The 24,354-nt window shown below is 35.9% G+C and overlaps 1 protein-coding gene across 1 annotated transcript; it reads left to right on the top strand.

The window, feature by feature from the left end:
- Positions 1 to 9,599: 9,599 nt before the first annotated feature.
- LOC149414109 (uncharacterized) lies at positions 9,600 to 23,710 on the top strand. Its single transcript, XM_089644104.1, has 3 exons — positions 9,600 to 9,752; positions 16,118 to 16,288; positions 23,019 to 23,710. Exons 1-3 carry the CDS (start codon positions 9,617 to 9,619, stop codon positions 23,708 to 23,710), a joined length of 999 nt encoding a protein of 332 aa, XP_089500230.1. The 5' UTR covers positions 9,600 to 9,616.
- Positions 23,711 to 24,354: the final 644 nt, after the last annotated feature.

The raw sequence follows: 24,354 nt of genomic DNA, 5'->3' as shown, positions 1-24,354 counted from the left end.
GTGGAGATCCGCGGCTCCAGATAAGAACTATAATTTACAACTAGTATTAAGCTAGATTAAGATTAACCCTTCTTTATACATTTTTATTAAGGTTAAACGCAACGCTTGTTATATTCTACGAGTTCATAGATGGCGTTAATTAAATAATTTTATTAAAATACGCTTTTGCAAAGTATTTCTTTACAATATTAAGACAAATTATATGTTTGCACCCGCATATACGCAATATGAATATGAATACATAGTTTTGTCTATATAAAAACTCAATTCTATCGAGAAAGGGATGCAAATACAATATTGGATTGAATAATCGGTACAATATTGTATTTGTATGCCTTTCTCGAAAGAATTGAGTTTTTAAACGAACAAAACTATTGATTCATATTCATATTGCGTATATACGGGCGCAAACAAATGATTTTTCTTAATATTGTAAAGAAATACTTTGTAAAAGCGTATTTTAATAAAATTATTTAATTAACGCCATCTATGAACTCGTAGAATATAACGAGCGTTGCGTTTAACCTTAAATAAATTTTTAAGAGTGTTTTGTAACTAAGTAACTTCTTTTTTTTACTCGTTCCTCCTTTTCTTTAGCTTGAATAGTATTAATTATTAACTTCCCTTAAGTAGAGTTGTAACAACGCCAACGCAGCAAATAAAATAAAGTTGGTTGTTTTCAGGTGAAAAAATATAACAAGCAGTAATTGTTGAATGAAACACTAGTATTTATTGAATTATTTCGCGGATAAGAGATAAGCCGCCATAGCTCAGTGGTCAGAGCTGTCGACCGGAAATCGAAAGGACACGTGTCCCGTTGGCGTCATGTATCTTTTATCAGGAGATTTTTCAATGTGGATGAGTGTTTCAGGCTAATAATTATTGCTTATAAAATAATTGTTACCATTCAAAACAGTGTTTGTTATGCTTAGTTGTGTTGCTTTGAAAAATGAGTGTACATATTCTAGTTTCTAATAAAAACCCAGGAGCCTATCCTGTTAGAATATAATACGTCATTTTTTCTCTTTTCCCAATTCCCAATCAAACTTCTGTCAAATCCAGTCCTTTTTCTTTCACAATAACTTATTTTAATATATTTGGCAAAGGTTGAGTCCTAAAATGATGGTGCGGTATGTATTTTTTTTTAAATTTTTTTATTTCTATATATAATTTACAGTTTCACATAATTATTTATATTTGTATATGGTATATTTCAAACTTATAACTATAATATGTTGTGTGTAAGGTAGGTTTGAGAAGGTGATACTGTATGTGAGTAATATTGTATGTTTCGTGAACACCTCACTAGGAGAACCTGTGCTGAGGTGTTTACGTGGTTATGTATAGGTGTGACAAGTATTTATGTGTTGTAGAAGAAAGTTTTTATTTTTTATAAGTTTTAATTTTTATTTTTTTTGGTTTTTGTAAATTGAATATTCATAAAATTTTAATGGTTTTTGTAAATTGAATATTCATAATAAATATGTAAAAAAAATATATTAATATATATTAACATAATATTTAAGTGCATATATTTGTATTGTAAGTGTGAGTATAGTTGGTAAAATCTCGAAAAACGTGTTTATTTATTATACACTTTTTATGGTTTAGTTATGTTTGGTTTGGAGTTATTATGTTTTGAAAAAATAAAATATCTTGGTTTTTGATCCAGGCTGTGATATGTTATTAAAACCATAATTAGAAAAGCCTTTTGTCACACATTCCATGAGTCGGTTAATAATCCATTTATTTATTTACTAATCATTTACTTAATATTTAATTAGAAATATAGTATACATTTCATAAAAAGATGTTTAAACAAATATGTTCTTTGTACGATAGAATGCATGTATTTTGAATTCCCGCCGTGATCTGACTCTGACTCATCTGACTCTTCAAGATGGCTTCAAATTCCTACGGCAATGGCCGCCAGGTTGGTTATCTAGTCCACTATGGGTGTTATATATCATTGACTACGAGCGTTTAGGAAGTTTGCAGATTATTACAAGTAGATACCTACCTCTAATTTTGACGGACCTCTCTGAACTTATCCTTTGTCTATGGTAAAATTCATCTGACAGCTGCAGGGGCATTTAACTAAGCTTTGGCCATGAAACTCATTTGAAACCGCCACGCCCACCTCAAAATTCTTATAGAAAACGAATAATATGGCTAAAAGCTCAGATCTCATTGGTGAGAACAGAAGGATTGGTTTGATCTCTCGCTCTCTACCATAATGACTCGTGTAACAGAAAGAGATGCCGGAATTATGCCGTTTGACAGTTTTCAAATCATTCAAACAAAATGACAGTGGTTTATTTATACACGCGGGTTGTCATTTGCTGCCGAAATACTATCATTTCCGTCGAAAATATTGCGTGTTAAAGTTGTTCGTGATAAAAATACAATATAAGCCAGTATAGTGTTAGCGAGTTATAAACATATTATATTCAACCTACCTACGTAAGTTCAAGTTTAAAGTGAATTAACAGTTTTAGGTTATTCGTTCGGTTTTTTGAACAATGCTTGATACTTGACATGTGTCTTCCTCCACAACGTATAAATGTTATTTATTATATCGATAAACTTATTCATGTTATTGATTAGTGTTATCCTGTATTATCTTATTGTTTTGGTGAAATTAAAGATTTTTAAACATATGTAACCATGAGTTCATGAGGCTGAAAAATGTCGGAATTTTTCGTCGTACTGTCGGACAATCATGTTTTGGAAATTTTCTTCAGTGTTTTTGCAAATTTCTTGTCATTTTGGGTGTCTTCTTCTCAGATTAACAAGTTTCATCTTAAGGAAATGCACTGTAAAAGTTTATTTTCTTAGTCAGATGAACCTTGCCCTTGGAAAACATTTCGACATTTTTCTGCTTCAAGGACATTTTTATTTTTATAATAGTTTTTTTGGGCTAGTGAGTGAATAGAGTAGGCTGAGAGTAATAATGTTGTCTATGGTCGCATCTTTTTTTAAATGGCCTTGAGTTTCCTCTACCTTGTCTACTGCTCTGCTCCGCACGGTAGGTACTGCTTGTATATCTGTGGTTAAGTACTGTATAATTCTGTTGGATACAAAAAGCCGGAAGATATCGATCTAGAGAGTGGTATATTTATGGACAGCTGTGTCGCTATCGTAATTGTTATTTGAGGTTTTGGATTAGTTTCAAAATCATAACAACTGTACGTAAAAAAATTGAATTAACCTTTTCCGTGGACGTCTCAACTACTTCAGAATTGATGTTATGTTCCTCATGATTAAAACCATTGACAGTAAAAGTTTGCGCTTCGCCTTGAAGATACGTGAGTAATTTGGTTTTGGTATGGAACTTGTAATTCTTGCGTTTGCATTTATTTAAGCATTCGCTAAATAGTCCAGTCAAGTTAAACATGAAAAGGGGGTTGTGCTTGCAAAAGGTCCAGTCATTCTGAATTTTTTATATGTTGTTAGGACCTAAACCAGTATTAAAAAAAAAATTTTGCAACTTCGAAAGTGCTGTGCGAGCGGCGGTGGACCTAAAAAACCAGGAAATTTTCGGATTTTTTTCAGTTTTTGCTCAATATCTCAGTAAAGGAAGGGTCTGACCGGTGTAATTAGTATACACACTTTTAAAGTAGACTGAATTTGCTATAATTTGAGACCAAAACAAGCTATATAAAACCATTGGTTTTCAAGATACAGTTCTTCAAAAATAGGCAATTTTTTCCAAAAAGTGAAATTTTTTCGAAACGGTCACTTATTTTGTAAAATAACTTCTAAAATACGCATCCCACGTCAAATATTGTGGTAAATAAAGTTGTTGTAAATTTAATTAACTTTCATTTGAAACTAGATGTCAGACGGTCAGTGGTTGAGTGGGCATAGCGCTTGGGTCTCACCCGAGCGTCGCGTGTTCGATTCCTCGGCTGGCTAAGTCCTCCATCACAACACAAGCAACATTTTCGGCTTTCTATGGTGGTAGTAGGAGATTTTCAAACATTGTTGGGTTATTCGTAACCTGGGAATGTTTGTCTTTCTTTTTAAAAAAAAAAAAAAAAAAAAAAAATCTGTAGACTTAACGGTTCTCTCAAAAATGGCAGATAACCAAAAACAGTCATAAGTGGATTTTGGGTGAAATGCAAATAAACTGTTCTCACGTCTTTTTATGGTTTTATTTATCAAACAGTTTACAGATTTTTGATGAAAAAAATAAAAGATATTACATCTATCGGGAATTACGTCATCTTCAAACATTGTTTTATATACCTACATACCAAAATGCTTGTACAAACATCATGGTACCTACTATAAGGACAAATTACATGTACACAAAAAATAAAACTATTATAAATCATGTAGGTATTGTGTCTTGGTTGCCAAATCATGTCTTTCTTTTTATCTTACTTGGGAGAGGCGCCCAGTCTGTAGTCGGGTCATCTTCATCGTCCGAGCATTTCAGCTCCACATCCGGGACGTTAATGCAAAATTTGCCACCGCATGACTGACAGAGGACTGAGCAGTGGAGCCCAGCCTTTCTACACGAGCAGCTCCCAGAGCATCCTTTATTGCATTTACACGAAATTTTTCGCAAAAGGGCAGGAGGTGCGGGATCCATCGTGGTGGGGATGGGGGTGAGTACTTGAGAAGACAGCTTCCACCCCCATTCAGTGGGATTCAAGTTGACTCCCCGCCACTTCTGCACTTGGAGGTAGCACCTTGCTGCATGGTGGCCTGCAGCATCTTCCGTCGGTGGCAAACGGGCGAGGTTTATGTTTGTTGAAGTGACAAACGTCTTATACCTCAGAAAATCCAAAGTATCCCTCGCGATGTCACCCCCATATAGAGCCACGAAGCACTTGATGCCTGCTTCACTCACGGCTTGTGGGGTAGAGTCTGGCCGAAGGAAGACCTCCACTTGCTCAGCAAGTGGTTCACTCTTGCTCAGAAGTGTGCTGATTTTGGTCTTTCCTTGGCCAAACGGTGCTGAGGTGGTATCGCACCCGGCAAACGCGTGGGTAAATAGTACCGTTCCTGGTAATTGTCGGGAGTCCTGGTTGTTGTAGGAGGTCGTAGAGTAGTAACAGCAACCAGCTTCACCCTTCGTGCTCTTCTGAAGATAGACGTTTGTCTCTTCAGCGCCTAAACCATTGAGAAGAACGAGCAGGTCGACATCTTCTCCCACTATGACGACCCGATCGGCATCTGCTCTTTTTGATAACGCCATCATGACGATCTCTCGATCAGCATATTCTTCGGCAACAGCCACTTCTACTCCCTCCTTCTGAAAGGCGTCACAGAGAAGAGTTATAAGGTGTCTCTTATTGTTTTCATTGCCCAAAACATACTCTTGAGCAATTTGAATTACTGTGGATTCATCGAAAGTCAATTCGTAGCTGGAATGAGCTGCGTAGCGCCGGAGTCGTTCCGCTGTTTTGGTGTTTTTTTGGTAGCATCTTCGGGGTAGCCGTCAAAAACGATGGAGACGTTCTTCCCAAAGTGGTTTCGGACGTAGGTGGTATAACGCGCCAAAAGTGCTCGAACCGTGCTTTTCCGCTGCCACACGACCTTGTGCAAGAGGTAGCCAACATCCAAAGTGACGTGAGTGCTGGCATCTATCGGCGTGTGGCTGGAAAAAGGAGTGAAGGCAGAGTACAGAGTAGATTTTGTGCCCTTGCGCATCCCTTGTTCATTGAACAGAGACATCGGGAACGGGGCCAACTCATATTTGAAGTCATCCTGTAAATCCTGTTCAGATTTCTTTGCAATACACACTCGCTGAAAAATTGTGAGCGGATCCACAGCCACTCTTCTGTTTTTGTCTGGCAGTTTAACGGTTGAGGTGATCGATGCCAGCGTGGTAACTTTATTTTTCCGTTATATTACTACCTTGTCGTACATTTTCCCCACAATTTTCATAACTCCTTCCGATCCAACTCTCTGGGCTGTGTGGCAATTAATTTCAGGACCTGCCAGTAAACCACTACTGATAGAAATTAAACTGTCAGTTTTGGGAAATGGAGGGTGGAGAGCAAACCAGTTTTTTAGTTTTTCCATATCACTATTATCTCGGATGATTCGAGAAGGTCTCATGTCTACATGCTGCTCTCCAGTATGACATGATAAGCTGCAAAAACTTTCCAGTTCTTCACAAATGTTCAACATAAACACCATTCCTGTTGTCCACCTTGCCAGAACACTTTCGGAGATTCCTCTTCCTTGGGTCAACCCACCGTAGGTTTTCATGGATCGCATCAGCTTCTGCTCAATTGTTAGGTCTGACCACAACCCAGACCAAAACTTGTCAGACCGGCAAATGGTGAAGGATCCTTTTGTGAACATGTCGTATTCACTTTTATCCATCCGATCTTATAGAGCCATCATATCCTGAAGATAGAGGTGCGCGCTCTTAGCATACAAAAAATGTCAAGCTACGTGGAAAAAAGGGAGCATCTTGTGGACAGTGTACAAATGAAGGTTCCAATCACCAGCACACTCTGCCTGGATGAATCGTTTTATCAAAGTGGTCATACGAAAGTATTGGACCCACAACTGTGATGTTAGACCATTCGCTTTAATTTTCTCCAAGGCACTTTTAAATTTTGCCTTTAGTATTTGGTAGGTATCAATTTCTTCTGCTGATATAGTGAGAGACCTTTCAGTGTCTCGCAGCAATTTTTCAGTCTCGTCTCGCTCCTCAGGAGTTATGTCAACCTCATAAAAACAATGCTGGCCAGTGTGAGGTTTGCCAAAATGTGGGCTCGAACAGCTCGTGAATATGCGTGCCCATTCATATGGGTAACCATGGGTATAGGTACTAATGGGTACTTGAAATTTGAAATAGTCGTAATTATATTATAACCCTAGGATAAACTCACGAAGATTAATGGATTTACTTCACATCACAATAAAACCATAAAAAGACGCGAGAACAGTTTATTTGCATTTCACCGAAAACCCACTTATGACTGTTTTTGGTTATCTGCCATTTTTGAGAGAACCGTTTAGTCTACAGATATCAATCTAGTCTTAAATAAAAGCTTATTAAATTTACAACAACTTTATTCCATGCAATATTTGACGTGAGATGCGTATTTTAGAAATTATTTTACAAAATAAGTGACCATTTCGAAAAAATTTCACTTTTTGGAAAAAATTGCCTGTTTTTGAAGAACTGTATCTTGAAAACCAATGGTTTTATATAGCTTGTTTTGGTCTCAAATTATAGCAAATTCAGTCTACTTTAAAAGTGTGTATACCGACTACACCGGTCAGACCCTTCCTTTACTGAGATATTGAGCAAAAACTGAAAAAAATCCGAAAATTTCCTGGTTTTTTAGGTCCACCGCCGCTCGCACAGCACTTTCGAAGTTGCAAAATTTTTTTTTTAATACTGGTTTAGGTCCTAACAACATATAAAAAATTCAGAATGACTGGACCTTTTGCAAGCACGGATGTACATCTTGACTGGACTAAAATGGAATCTTTACAACACTTCGTTTTACTTTTTCAAGCCATAGAAGTTAGCCGCTTATTCTAAACTGCAAAATAAACTAGCGGTAACCGTTTGAAGCCAATCACCGGAGAATTTCAATATTTCTAATCGTGACCGGTCAGTGGTTGAGTGGGCATAGCGCTTGGGTCTCACCCGAGCGTCGCGTGTTCGATTCCTCGGCTGGCTAAGTCCTCCATCACAACACAAGCAACATTTTCGGCTTTCTGTGATAGTAGTAGGAGATTTTCAAACATTGTTGGGTTATTCGTAACCCGGGAATGTTTGTCTTTCTTTTTAAAAAAAAATAAAAATGTCACTAAGGACGGGTTGTTTCTGAGAATTTGAACAATTCTTAAAATTTCAAAGTTAATTTTCAAGTACTGTGAAAGATTTTTTCAAGTTTAAAAGTTATGTTATTGTTTCAATTCTGTCAAGCAACTAGCCTATAATGATATAATAACAGAACTTGCATAGGACTTTCACAGAACCCGAAAATGAACGTTGAAATTTGATGAATTGTTCAAATTCTCCGAAACAACCCGTCTATAGTCTAACGGATTTTCATATTTAATATCATTTCTTTTACCAAGTTTTGACTTCCCTTTTGCCAAATTCTGGATTATCCTTTTCCAAGAATTCCGCTGGATTTTATAATTTTATTTTTAATATTTATTATATTTTAAGAAATACAAATATTTCGAGTCCTGCTGGAGAAGTCAAATGATATCCTAGACCTAGGCAATTCCTCCCTGTGAACCCGGCCACCCATGCCAAGTCACCAAACGTATTGAACTAGTTGCGGCGACCTGTGTCAGAAGACATATAACATTATGACAATATAATATCTTAACTTAAAAATTATTCCGTATTAAAGCGCATCATATTTTTGTTCGCTTAAATCAAGATTGAACTTTACTAATTTTTTTAATATTAGACTGAAGCTTCAGAAAGAGATTATAATTGTAAATCATAACCTTTAATTCTTTTATCACTTGTCTTTACTGTATTAGTGTACAATTTAATATGCTGTCTTGTAATATGTTTGTGTACTTGTGACGTTTATATTATTTGTATTAAAATCTTTTCTAATTATGGCACATAACTGTTTGTTTGCACATTTGCAAAATGCATTCGAATATAAATATGCATTATTCCAGTGTTGCAATATTCATTTGTTTCTTTAACACAAATGCATGATGCATTCGCCGGGGTTAGGATAGGTTAGGTTATGAGAAAAATACAGCTTGAAAAATGCTATTGTGATCACGTTGATAGTATGTCAATAAATATTTTATTTTCATTCACTTTAGATGATGATTGCCTCCATAGACATATGAATATTAGTAGACCTGCCCTAAGTGATTAAAAGCGTATTATCCCCACTCCCCATACCGGTTCCATTGGAGCCGGCTGGGCTCGCGTATGGCCTCAAGTGAAATTTGAAAACGTGACGTCATCATTCTTGTGCGAACTATGGTCGAGGCATCATCGGTTCATTTTACGAAATAACACGGCAAAATGTTGACTTTTGCTATGAAAACTTGTAAAAATAGATGTGAAAAAGAGAATAAACCCAATTGTCGTATTACATTCCATATATAAGCATTATTTTACTTTATTTTAAGCATATTCACATCGTATAATATGAATCAGCTGTAGAAACATGTCTGGACGCGAAACACAAAGCTGGTTGGTTGCTGGGAAGTAAATTATGAAAATTTATAAAAGTGTCTTAACTAAATACTTAAACGAAATATTCGACTCTGAAAATAGTACCGAATTTTTTTGCCGAATTTGGACTTCGCAAATTTGTTCATAACGTGGCGAGTAATTTGCGCTCCCATGTAAAAATGTCTATTCATTCACAAGCAGATTTTACTTTTAAGAACTAAATGGTGATATTATAATGCGAGATGCCTATTTACTGTCAGATTGATTTATTGACGAATCACAGTCAGCTTCACCCCCTTCGTTCTTCAACAGTTGATTTTACCCCTCGCCATTATCTTCTCGTCTATTAATTCCTATGTCTGTGATTGCCTCTAATAAACAGTAAGTTGCACATTTTTATTAACCTGCCGTAATCACGTAATCAAATGTTGAATTGGTTTCAGATAACAGAACATTACGTTACGCAGAATGAGTTCCAGCATCATCAAGTTAGAACCAGGCACAAGTGCGGAAGAGGGTGTTGCCGTGTTACTTACGGAAATCGACGTAGACTATACTTTTATCAAAAAGGAATTTCCGGAATCCATTTCCGAAAACAGTTCAGGTATTTAAAAGTCTTTCTTTTGGTACATAATTGTTATACAATTGCAAAATACAAGAGAAAATAAAACTGCATGACTGTATTAACGTGTTCATAATCCATTGACTTTTAGCTTGAGCTAACCAACCTTAGCCAACAGCGCACTTAATTTTTTTGTATTGCTCACAGACATAGGAATTAATAGACGAGAAGATAATGGCGAGGGGTAAAATCAACTGTTGAAGAACGAAGGGGGTAAAGCTGACTGTGATTCGTCAATAAATCAATCTGACAATAAATAGGCATCTCGCATTATAATATCACCATTTACTTCTTAAAAGTAAAATCTGCTTTTGAATGAATAGACATTTTTACATGGGAGCGCAAATTACTCGCCACGTTATGAACAAATTTGCAAAGTCCAAATTCGGCAAAAAAATTCGGTTCTATTTTCAGAGTCGAATATTTCGTTTAAGTATTTAGTTAAGACACTTTTATAAATGTTCATAATTTACTTCCCAGCAACCAGCCAGCTTTGTGTTTCGCGTCCAGACGTTTCTCGATGTGATAGTATATATTGTTTCTACAACTGATCCATATTATACGATGTGAATATGCTTAAAATAATGCTTATATATGGAATGTAATACTACAATTGGGTTTATTCTCTTTTTCACATCTATTTTTACAAGTTTCCATAGCACAAGTCAACATTTTGCCGTGTTATTTCGTAAAATGAACCGATGATGCCTCGACCATAGTTCGCACAAGAATGATGACGTCACGTTTTCAAATTTCACTTGAGGCCATACGCGAGCACAGCCGGCTCCAATGGAACCGGTATGGGGAGTGGGGATAATACGCTTTTAATCACTTAGGGCAGGTCTACTAATATTCATATGTCTATGGTATTGCTCCATATGGCCGATTCGTACATATCACTTATGCTATATCTATGGACTTGGGTATTGGGCATGTCCAATGCAGTCATGAAAATCTCGGTACTGGGTCATACATTTTCTATTATATTTTTCATCTGTACAACAGTCAAGTTTATCGGAACCAGAGTCAAGTTAGCCTCTCAGAAGTTGGGCGTACTGTACAGGCAGATACCAGATACTGCAAACAACACAATTGCTGACCCTGGCCAGATTAAAAGTGCGCCCCACTATTGAATTTGGCAGAACCCTGATCAGGCCTGCGATTCTGGAGTTAAACGATCAATCGTTTTCGTATGCGCCGTCTTCGAGTGAAAAACTACTAGTCGTCGCGACTAACTTTTTCGAATGTTTCAATTTTACGTATTCTTGAGCGTCGAACGGTCGAAGTTGGTAGAAGAGATGATTATATTGGCACCCCTGTGAATATTGTCTATGTTCCTGATGTTTTTGGGATTTCTATGGTGTGACTGTCAAACAGAAAACAGTTATTCGTTATTCAAAACAGAAATGGCTGCGGGACATATTACAAATTGCCAAAAGCAACTCTTAATTAAGCTTGTAAGCTCCGATAAAGACTTAGTAAGTGGGAAATTTTCACTCACTTTTACATTTGCGGAATCCGGGCCGTAAAACAAAAATTGACAGCTAGACTAGATTTTGACAGCCAATTCCATAGAAACGCCAACAACCTACCACTCGCTGCCCTGTTTCTACTGGTTGCACCCAGTAGATGTTGTGTGGAATGACTTTTGACGTTTGGCGTCAAAGTATGTACCTTCGACCAATTTCGGGAATAGCAACGACGACCAACGTACGTACTTTCGACGGCGATTACGAGCGCCCTCGATTCAGGAATAGAGCCCCTGGAGCCACAAAACTCTTGACTGCTAAATGCTGTCCTTGTTCTACTGGTATTTCAATGGAAGATGCTCCGAAAAACTATTGTCATTGATCCCTTCAGCATCGGGAAACATGACAATCGTACGGCGAACATGTGTACACAGTTGACATTTGTCATGTGATAGCGGGTCGTGTCTACGACTCGTTCGCGAGTTCAAGAACTCAATTGTGGAACGAATTGTTGGCCTCTGTGTTTCCACCCTCTTACAATGTAGGTATCATTTATTGTTCACTCTTTTCTCTCCCCAAAACACCCTTCACACAACATCCACAAAGATGACGTAGGTCAACTTCCGGTCAGTTTGCATCACGTTTGGTCCCATCCAGGCGTTGTGCGTTCAATTCCTCGGCTTGCTAAGTTCTTCATCACGACACAAGCAACATTTTCCGCTTACTGTGGTGATAGTAGAAGATTTTCAAATATTGTCAGGTTATTTGTAACCCAGTATTGTTTGTCTTTCTTTTTTTTAAATTAAAATTAAATATTTAAAAATTAGGTCTAGCACAGTGAAATAGATAACTTTGCAATTGGATCGATAGGTGTAACTGATTTTAAATAAATATTCCGAGCACGGTCGCGCTGTCGATAGCCAGACTGATATCGCCATCAACGAAGTTTCACCAATCATATCCATCAAATTGTGAACAAATGTATGAAAACACTAGGCTTCGTATTAAGAACAACTAAAAACTTTAATTCTTTACAAGCCATTAAACTATTATACGTATCTCTAGTAAGAAGTCTAATTGAATATAACTCAGTAGTTTGGTCTCCATCTTACAAAATTCACATTAACAACATTGAGCGAATACTTCCTACGTTTTATAAATTTTAAATTAAATATCCCTGTCGAAGACTTAAAATACAATTTCTTATTAAATTCTCTAAAAATACATACATTAGAAGATAGACGTAAAATAAACGATTTAACATTCTTATTCAAAATACTTAACTCTAAATTCGACTGTTGTGAACTCCTGCAACTTATAAACATACATACACCCACAGTAACAACACGACAAAATACAATATTCTACAGCAGCACACATAAGCGTAACTACATTGCCCACTCTCCGATACAACGACTTCACACCATGGGAAATCATTACTTGGGTGATGTTGACATATTCAATACCAACTTGGCAAGTTTTGTGGATCATTTAAAACATTTATTTCAACAATACTCCTAAACACATCATGTAAACCTACAAATAGCTGTAATTTTCTGTTTTTGTTTCTTGTGTTTGTATGACTTGTTGCATAGCTTTTATCAAATGTAATTTTATTCAGGGACCGCGGAAGTACTCTATGACGGGGGGGGGCAAACTTGTTTGGTCACCCTCTTCCTTCAGTCTCCTCTCCAGTCAATCAACTAGTTATAAATAAGACAAAACGGAGATGACTAGGTCAAACAAATAACAGGTTCACTGAATAAAAACTTATTTTTTTAAATATTGCTTTATTGCATTCATTGAACGATACCAACAACGTTGCATCTCTCAGCCGTCTTTGAAGCAAATTCCCTGAGAATTTCATTTAAATCTAAACTAAATGTTTCCGCCTTATGCACGTGCAGTATTGATTATTTAAATAATCAAAGCTCTAATGCTATCTCTTGACAATTTTTCTTGTATACAACAAACACTTTTTCATTTATGAAAAAAAGCACTGTGAAGGATACAGATAATCTTTACCAGCACAGATAATCCTTCTTTACCCAGGTAGTAAAATTGGAGGGGGCGCGGCCCCCCCTCATTTGATTTTAGGGGGGCATTTGGCCCCCTCTGCCCCCCACTTCCGCGGTCGCTGATTTTATTCTTATTTTTTATGTTTCAAAGTATTTGTCAAATTAAAATTATACTACCAACCATGTAAAAGCCCCCTGGGCGTTAAATAAATTAATAAACACTGTAAAGTATTGACTATGAATTGACAATACGAAACGTCGAACAGATATATTAAAATATTAATAAATTGACATTGTCGAAATGAAATACTGACCTAAATATTTAGTAGCAGTTCGCGTTTACTTTTTGACACTGAAAAAGAGTTAATTAGTTAATGAGGTCCTTATTCGAATGTGAACAACTTCCGTTTCTCCAAACCCGAACCATTGTAGCTTCATTGGCCTGAACGGATCTAGCTCACCGCGTCTCAAATTTTTCTTTCTAAGAGTTTCATTCGAACTACTTTCGTTAATAAGCCAGGAATTTTGTAAAACAAATGACGTTATTCTAAAATACTGCACCCTTAACCCATTGGCCTCAAACGACGCCGTCCCGGCGTGTGTACGGCGATGTGTCTTAAAATCAAACGACTGAGGGTCTGATGTCTGTCGGCTTAAAAACCAAAAAGGGATACATTATTGACATCTGTGTTTAAAATTTTAAATGCCAATCGCTCTGTAGATAATTAAGCATTTATTTCGTAGTAATTGGCAGGACTCCGTTGGTACAATTTTTTCCTGATATTTACGATTGAAATTTTGTTATATTTCAGCTTCATTGAATTTTTTCAAAATGGCGTGTGGTTCGGGAATTGACAAGCTTGTTCGTAAAATGCATGGTGGGCGGCTAACAAGAGCCCAAATGGCAAAAAATAAATATTATGGTAATAAGTATGATTAATGTACAACTTTTCTTAAACCAATTATAAAAAAATGAAGAAAAAAAATCGGGTTTTTGAAATAAAAAATTTTCATATCTTCGTTTAATCATATTATTTTATTTTTTTAAACAATGCATATATTTTTTACATACCTTGATTCAATGCACAAGTAAATTAAAAAAGATTGTTTCGTTTGCATGTTTAGTTTAAAATTCTTATGTAAGATTTAGTACACCACTGCACTTAAAACTTTTGGTACAAAATTAATTCGGATGTGAAGGACAATTTTTTAGCCAAACAATTCGGAGGCCAATGGGTTAATGAACTGTTTCTCAACATTGAAAAATGTCAATCAATAACTTTTACCCGAATCAAAAATCCCATTAAATATCAATATAGCATGTCAAATATCAACAACAATGTCCTAAAAAGAGTCGAACAAATTAAGGACCTTGGTATATTATTTGACAGTAAATTAATTTTTGTTCCTCATATAAATGAAATAACCAACAAGGCCATGAAATGCCTGGGGTTCGTTCTGAGGACGATAAAAGAATTTAAAACAATTAATTCCTTCGAATTGCTTTATACTGGGTTGGTAATTTGGAGTACAACTCAACAATCTGGGCTCCATTTTATAAGACTCATCAGCAAAAAATCGAAAGAGTACAACATAAGTTTCTAAGGTTTATTAATTACAAACTTGGAATACCAATCGAAGAACTTAATTATACATGTCTAATGGAATTACTAAACCTAAGCGATTTAACTACAAGACGCAGAGTGAGTGACTTAGTTTGCCTTTTCAATATATCAAATGGCAACCTGGACGCCCTCGATTTAACGAGCTTAATTAATTTGCGTATACCTACCCGTGATACCCGTTTAAATGCTCTATATTTTGTTACCAAATCTGACAATAATTACTTCGTAAACTCTCCAATTCAAAGGCTTCATACACTTGGAAAAAAATATAGTTCAATCGATGTCTATCATTTCCAATCGGTTTTCAAATTTAAAATAAAAATATTAGAACTTTTAAATTAAAACAATAAACATCCAGCTATTGCACCTCGTATTGAATTATTTCCTCAAGATTGACAAAACAGGCTTATACCTACAAACTATCATGTTTAGATTTGCTTTTTGCTTGGTTTTATATGTCTAAAGGTGAATGTTACATTATTGCTTTACTATTCTATATTTATAATCTTCACAATATTTTTTATATAAACTATGTAAAATGGCTGACCGATCGCCCTCGATTTAGCAGGCCACGACAACCTGTCAAACGCAGTATATTTGTTAACAATACTGCCAATAATTATTATTTCGTTAGCTTTCTAACTCAAAGGCCTCAAACACTATGTGTCGTATTGTATCATGTTACTGCTGCCACTACCTAGCATTTACATATAAACTTTACATTATTTATTAACTAATTTAAGTCTGTATAAGTTAGGAGTAGGAATATTCTTATTTTTGTACTATTTACTTGCTGTTATAATATGTCAAATGGATATTGTTATATTTATTTTTACTATTACTTTTGTGAACTTGCAATCTTCAGAATATTATTTTTTTATGAACTATGTATGTAAAAGCCCAATGTGTGTATTAATAAATAAATAAATAAAAATATGTGTATATTGACAGTGAACGGAAGCTTATCTTATACTATGGAAGCTGCGCTAAAATTTGTCTATCGGCCGTCGGAACATTCAATTGTTGACCGTGCTCGCAAAACATCGCTAACTGACCATAGATGACGAATTTAATCAATATCGTATTGACAAAGGGCTTTATCAATCGATCGCGCTAAAACTCCAGGACCCCCTATGTGGAGTTAAAGTTTAAAAAAAATTTAATTCAAACCAAACAGTCTAAGAAGGATTCCGTTTACTAATTCCAGTTTTTCATAAAAACTTGTCTGTTAACAGGTGAAATTAGTACAAGGGAGAAGTGTAATCCAGATGGAGTCACTATCAAAGCAGAGCCAGGAGCTAAAATAGAAGAAGAAAATGACATTTCGTGTACAGAAGTTGATACCAAACTGCCGGACATTAAAAATGAATACTTTGAGCACTCTGAAAGAATTCGCCAAACGACGGGTAAAACCATTTTTTAGTATATTTTATTTAATTATGTCAGCTATTCCAAGTACAATTAATTTAGTGGTAACAATAAACTCACTACTGACTATTATCATAGACACCTCCTACTTGGACTTATGCCAAGTCTTATACAAGCCTAGTATAAATTAGTTCAATTAGTTCATTAGTTCTTTTGAATTATGCATTGTCTTACTGCACTTATACAGGGTGTATCGGCAAGTACCCGACAAACTTTAACCAGCTATTACTTAGCACATTTGGAGTAAAAAATGTTATGGGCACTTTGCTGTTTGCGGTAACATTTTTTTTCCATTAAAAACAAAAAATAAATAAAAAATCCACACTCCGTCACTGTCATTTGCATTGTTTATCGAGTTCAACAGCTGTTATTAGCAAGTGTGTCAAAAAGTGTCCTCGCTCTTTCGTACACATTAAATAATAATAGTTAAAAATGAGACGAATGGTGCCGTGCCATTTCGTTGTGATTGTAAAAGCGCGCCAACGTAGGTACGTACGTACATTATTCAACGAAACTCGAACAAAATATTGCCAGACGGGTTTTCAAACTTTGATAAAGGATAAAACATTGGTGACATGTGGTGAAAATATGAATAATAAATTTTATTAAAAAAAAATGTTAGCGGACAGCAAAGTGCCCATAACATTTTTTACTCCAAATGTGCTAAGGAATAGCTGGTTAAAGTTTGTCGGGTACGTGCCGATACACCCTGTATTAATAACTGCATCACTTGCAACAGTGTTTTTGTGTACACATTAATTGTTCTTTAATTTATTGCTATTATTATCCTGTTTACCACTGTACGCTTCTAATTCGATTATCACTGTACTGTAAAAGCCATTTTATGGCGTTTGAATAAATTAATAAATATCCCGTACGCTCCAAATCCAATGATGGACTAAAATGAATAAAGCATAGTCAAAGAGGCTTGTAAAACCCTTCAGTTAAGGCGCTTGGTTAACATTTTTGGCATGTAGCCTGCAATGTAGCTGCAATGTAGCCTGGCCAGAAACTGGCTTTAAGAACTTTAAATATTTCAAAACAGTTTCATAAATCTAATGAAACATTTTTTATCTTTTGTAAAATAACAACATTGCAAAGTGTCGTAAGCAATTGTATTAAACGACAGAGGTATCACAAAAGCAGGAAAAAATGAGCATCTTACGTTAGGAAGGTCATACTTTGTAAAGCGCAGTAACAGTACCTGCACCCAATTTGTTACCACGGTGACCTGGTATTCAATGATATTACAAAACAAATAGACACGTTATTGTCTCACAAAATTAACCAAAACTGTGGCAAGTAACAAACACTGTTACCAGTATTTTTTTAATACAAACGCTGTTCAAGTATGACAAAGAACATGTATGTATAAACGGAATAGAAATAGACCAAATGTGACTGAGATGGTAAGGTTTCCTTACTCGCTTACACTAAGCGAAGACGGAACGCCCTATGAGACGACGTACTGACAGTAGGTTGTTCTTATTATATATCTTTATTATATTTATTTATTTAAACGCCATAAAACGGCTTTTAAAATAGAATGATACATCGGATTATAGGCATACAGTGGTATACAGGAGAATATTAGTAATAAATTTCAGAACAAGTAATATGTACACAAAAATATTGTTGCAAGTGACACAGTTGTTAATAGAAGTGCAGTTAAACAATACATAATTAAAAGAAATATCTACTAGTGTAGTAATAGTTGAATGAATACTAGGTTTGTATAAAACCTGACATAAATCGAGGTATGAGGTGTTTATGATAATAATTAATATAAAATAAATTCTATTAAGGTGTAGTATGTTATAATAATAGAGAATATTTTATCTGAACAGAATGAAAGGCGAAAAATATTTGATCTCCTTTTATTATATAAAATTTTTCATTCAAGGTTAGACTGCCCTGACACTATAAATTTGCTATCTTTACATATACCTCCAAAATATACTAGACGGAATATTTTATTCTACAACAATAACTTGGCTACGAATTCTGTGTTAGAAAGAATACATAGGTTGGGCAATGAACTAAGTGATGTCGCTGACATATTTAATTTAAACTTCAATACATTTAAAGCCAAATTAGTCCACCATTTTTTAAATGTAAATAATGTACGAGAAATCATTATATTTTATTTCGATTTTCTATTGTTTGTTTTATACTGTTGTTAAAAATGAAATTTGTAATTGTTATGTACTTAAAAGCCCAATAGGGCGTCAATAATTAAATAAATAAATAGAATATTAATATGTATAATAAAAAGTGACTGAATGTATAATCTAGCAAAATATTATAATGGAGTAATTAGTAGTGAGTTTATTGTTACCTTCAAAATTAATTCTACTTGGAATAGCTGGGCAGGTATCGCAATTTGGCTTTAATAATTCAGGACTGTCAGCGATTTAATGATACTTTTGGATAAGAAATAATAATTTTCAATAAAATAATACATTTTTTAGCTTACACTAAGATATCTGGAGTAAATAGTTTAGATGTAGTAAAATATGATATAGGAGCCACGCAGAAGAATATTATCATGCCGAACATTGATTATTGTGATTGAGGTATGTAATTATAGCCTTCTTATAACTATGTTCCGTGCAGTTGAACTGCATGCAATCTAGGTACAAGGGAGTATCTAAATGACTCAGTCCTGATATTGTTGTTGCAATTAAAAAGAATTTAGGATCGACTAGTTCTTGTAGGTATATGGAAGGTAATTATACTTAAATTATACTATACATTTAAACTAATGCGTTCCTAGGTTCGCTATCTAACTTTATTTTATTTATTTATTTACCATTTTTGGGTTGACAACAGCGTTGTGAGTAAATGTATCTATTGAAATAATAAATGATTTGCGTGTATTTACGAATGGAAAGAAACTCCACGAGATCTGTTTTTTGCCTGTGAATTATTAGTTTTTACCCTTGAGATGTTTACATGTTTGCCGCAATCCTCACGTTTTCCAACATTTTATTTTGTTTTTTTCACGATCCTTCCGCTAATATAAGTTACAATATCTATAATTGGTCTGCAGTGTGACGTGTCAGTCTTTAGCTCCTTATATTATAGTATTTAAGCCCCCCGAGGTTCACTTGCTGGCAGTTATTTCACACACATCGCTACCAGTTGTACCAATAATAGATAATATATATTTCACATCCCTCTAACTGTTTTAGAGTACTTCAATGGAATCTCTATGAAACATCGGTTATTGTCTAGTGTTTTTTAAATTTAAAAGCAAAATAACACTGATACAAGACCAAAGTAACAGTTATAAGTTAAAAGATTATCGAGCTTCTTATGAGCATTTTTTACACTCATAAATGACATCCATTTTTTATAACATAAAAATAACACTACGAGTTTATCTCATTTACGTTAGTCTTTTTAAAATTTAAAAGAAAAAATTCCATCAATTCAAGTGTAGTGGTACACTACTTGATTCGAACGGCATTCTAGAAGTTTCGGCTTTTTTCAAACAAGACTTTTTTCACCCTTGACTCTGTGCAAAAACGGGCGGTCCGTTTGATAGATTCCCCAATCTTAACAAACGGACTGCAATCTTTAGAGCACAGGCGTCAGGTAGGTATGCTATCCTTGTTCTATCGGTATTACAATGGAAGATGCTCTAGCGTCATTGATCCCTTCGGCACCGGTGCATAGTCGGGATACACGCCAAACGCACGCCCAACATTTGTACACGGTTGACATTTGTCACATGAGAACGGGTCGCTTCTACGATTCGTTCTTAGGTTCAACAGCTCGGCTGTGGAGCGAACTGCCGGCCTCTGTGTTTCCTCCCTCCTACAACATGGGACTCTTCAAGACCCATGTTCACTCCTTCCTCTCCACAAAAAGACCCTACACACAGCATCCCCAAAGATGACATAGGCCCTGAGGGAAATTATTTTCTTCAGGGCCTCCTGTGTGGAGTTAAATTTAAAAAAAAAAAATTTAAAAAAAAGCTTGGATGTTCTTTTATTATTTTTAATTTTTGTTTGGCAATATCTACATAGCAACCAAAATGTTCTTCACCTTATAAAAGCGACAGCATGAAGGAACTCATTAGTCAGTCAGTCAGTCATTAGTCGTTCAACAATTAACGAGACTTCGCGAGTGACAACCCGCGCCTCTCCGCTGCGCGCGCGGCGATAAAACCCGGCTTTGCACGGTTCGATCATGGACTCCATCGGGATCAACACAGCGCCCTGGCCCCGGCCATCGTCCCTGGCCAGCGCCCTGGTTCCAGCACATCTGACCAGCGCTACATCCACGCATCTAGACCAGGCGGCATCCTCGCTAGTCTATGCATCTCCCGTACAACCAGGTCTACCTCACCTTCGGCTACCCTGTCAGTACTGGAGCACCCGGAAGACCCACGCTCTTCACCAGTTCCTGACAGTCCACGAGTCCGGTCACCAGCAGCGGCGTCGACTCACTGACCCGCGCTACACCAGCACTTCACCGCTTGCATCCGGAGTCTTCATCATCGGTCCTCAAGTCATCTCACATACGGCAACCTGACTCAATAAAACACTGTGACCTACACATCAACTTTCATTTCGTGCCTCTTCACCAGATCCCCAAACAAGGATGACCGAATAACTCATCAAAATGACAATTCAAGACACCTATAAAAAGTTTTATAAAGTTGTGAAAAGTGATGAAGCAAAAACTATGTTAAATAGGTTACATATGTAACTTTTTAAGCTAGTTTTTGTTTCATCTCTTTTAATGACTTTGTATCACATTTTAAATGTGTGTTGCATTGTCATTTTGAGGAGTTATCAAGGAATACAAGACAGAACAGTGCCAACGAAAGTTTAAGTGGTTACCGGCACACCGCATGAACACCGCATGAACATATTTTTATATCTGTAACTGTTTTTCTTTATCTTAAAAAATACATTGAACTCTAAATTGATAACTAAATATATCTTCCCAGTTAATCATCACGAAACATAACATAGTGTTATTTTTTAATTTTAAACTAATGTTTATAAGACAAGGTTTTTTATGCATTGCACAAAGGATAACAAATTATTATAAGGAATTGTTTTTTCAAATATCCATATAAATTGAAAATATCTCCCTAGTAAAAATAAACGCCGCTGACGGAAATTGAACCCATAAAAAAAAAAAACAAAAATAAAGTCAGTTGTTTACAGGTGAAAAAATATAATAATCTGTAATTGTTGATTGAAGTAATATTAATAATAATATTTGGCTAATTTATATAGCGCCGTATTCGTGAGAAATCACCTCAAGGGCGCTGTACAAATATATTTCTTAAATAGTTAATACTAGAACTACTGACTTATCTCTAATACTTATATTTAGTGACTTACGACTAAAGCGGGTTGCAGACCAAGAGCTAAGCTAAGTTAGTTTAGCTTAGCTCGCGTAGCTGAGGTGATTCTCCATACTTGTGTCCAGACCGCAAACTATGTAAGCTAAGCTATGTGAACTACCCGAAATATGCGAAGCTAAGTTAGTTGTGTATGCCGGCCGATGCTAACTGAGCTAAGCTGGCTCGCCCGCCTCACCCCTCGCGCTCCCCTTTGGCTCCTTTCGTTAGTGTTGTCCAGTGTTGTCGAGTCTCTCGTGCGCATCGGTCGATTTTTCGTTGTCTTGAAATGGAGCATTTTATTGAAAGTGTTAAACAATTTCCAATCCTGTGGAATACGGAAGGAAAAGACTATCGTGACACAAATAAAAGGGATGTTATATGGAAGAGGATAGTGGAGGAAATAAATAACACCGAGATACCAGACAGTAAGTTAATTTATATTATTAAAATAATTACAAAAGGACTCTCTGACACGAAATGCTTCTCTAGTCGCTCGTAAGTTGTCGTTTAGTCGTACCGATTGAAAAGGTTGCTCATCTTCGACATTGATGGTAAAGTTGACGTTTTCGAAGAGATTAAATAATTGTGCAGGACACAGGTTGTTTTTGTAACGGTGTCAATTAATTCTAATTTACACTCGAAGGGCCGACGAAATACACGAAATCGCACTGACAATATACCGAATGCATTTTCTACCACATTTCGTGCTCTGCTAAGACGATAGTTAAAAGTATTTCTTGCTCTGCTATCTTGATATGTACTCTTTGGGTACGGTCTCATAAAGTGTTTTTGTAAAGGAAATGCCTGATCACCTATAAACACATAAGGTGTTGGATCGGCACCACTTATCAAAGGTTTGTCATTGGGCAAGTTTAGTTGCCTATTTTGTAATTTGTAGCCAAATGCACTGTCAGCAAAAATACCTCCATCGCTAAATCAACCCATAGAACCAACGTCTATAATAATAAATCTTTTGTGCGCATCGACAACTGCGAGTAGGACGATGGAATTATTTTTTTTATAACTAAAATAGTTAGAGCCGGAATGAGGAGGGCATTTTACTGAGACATGCTTTCCGTCCACGGCTCCGAGACATCCGAGTTTGGAAATTGCCATTTATTATTAAAATCTTCTGAGATTGCTTCCCATTCTCTTTCTGTCGGTACTTTCATATATATTAGTTGCAAATGAGTCCAAAGTGCATTGCACACTTCTTTAACAATCATGGAAACTGTATTATTACCCACTCTGTAATTGTATACAATTGTTCTAAATGAGTCACCTATTGGTAAAAACCTGAAAAAAAAATAATACTTAATCATTTAATTTTATTGTTACAGTCAAAACTGCGAAGAATGAGTGGAAGAAATTACGTGATGGTCATCGAGAATCTCTGAAAAGGATAAAAGCCAGTACAAGTGGTCAGGCTGCTTCTCCGACAAATAATTGGAAATATGCTGGTTTACTCGAATTCCTTCTTCCCTACATGAAAAACCGTAAGAGAACTGGTAACACACCACATGAAACTGAAGACATCTTGCCCAATACATCAACTGAAGGTCAGGATGAACCGGTTATTTTACACGATACACAACATGAAGAGAACCTTCAAACCGTACCAAGTCAATTTGATGACAGCACCTTAACTTCTGAACACTCAATACCGCCAAGGCAAAAAAAGAAAAAGCTTGCTGATGAATCATTACGCGATTTACTTAAAGAAGTTGATGGCGATTTTATGCGGCGATGTGAGCAAAGAGACAAACGTAGAGCTGAGGAGGCAGAAGTAGCGAACAAAAACAAACATCCGTTAAATTTGTTCTTTGACAGCATGTGTGAGACAACTAAAAAGCTTCCCGATTGGATTCAAAGGGATGTGAAGAAAAAGCTTTTTAGCATTATATGTGTTGCAGAGGAGACTTACGAAAAATACATGTCCAGGCAGCAATACCAAAACGAGTATACGTCATCATCCGCCAAATCAACACAACAAGATGATAGTGATACCTTTCATAATTTAAATTTTCAATAACTTCGCTTTTTATTTTTTAATATTAAGTTACAAAATACACATCTCTCATAAATAAACGTAACATATTGTTTTACTTACCTCAAAAAAATGGCCAACAAATTTCACAAACAAATTTCTAGTTTAGCTATAGCTGACTTAGCTTAGCTCCACCATAGCTTAGCTTTTGGTCTGCAACCGGCTTAATGCCTATAAATACTATCTTAACGACATAAATATGAGTATTTACATATTTAGCAACTTACTTAACCTTCCAGCGGGCGCGCTGTCGTAAAATTTACGACAGACACGCCTTATTGCTTCCTCCACTCTTACCACTTAGTCGTAAGCATCGAGCTTCGAGCTATGCTAGAGTTAAATCAAATGTCAAGCATTTACCGCAAGATATAAATGTTTTTCTCAAAGTGAATTACGGTCGGGCAGTTGAACCGATAACAGAAGAAGAAAACAGAAGCTTTCCAAAAGGCGGTGTTTGTCGGTTATGTGCACTGGATAAGAAAAGATCCTCAGCATCAATGAAGTGTTGCCGTTGCCAGTCCTTTACATGCAAGAACCATTCTTCAGTTGAGGTGGTTTGTAACAATTGTAAGGATGAGAATATTGATTCTGACTAAATAGGTCGATAAAATATTTTGTTTTGAAATATT

Source organism: Hesperophylax consimilis, chromosome 20, assembly GCF_061612785.1.
Source record: "Hesperophylax consimilis isolate HC1 chromosome 20, BYU_Hcon_1.0, whole genome shotgun sequence".
Classification (NCBI taxonomy): Eukaryota; Metazoa; Arthropoda; class Insecta; order Trichoptera; family Limnephilidae; genus Hesperophylax; species Hesperophylax consimilis.
The sequence above is the reverse complement of the archived record's forward strand: the minus strand, read 5'-3'. Positions and strand labels throughout refer to the sequence as shown.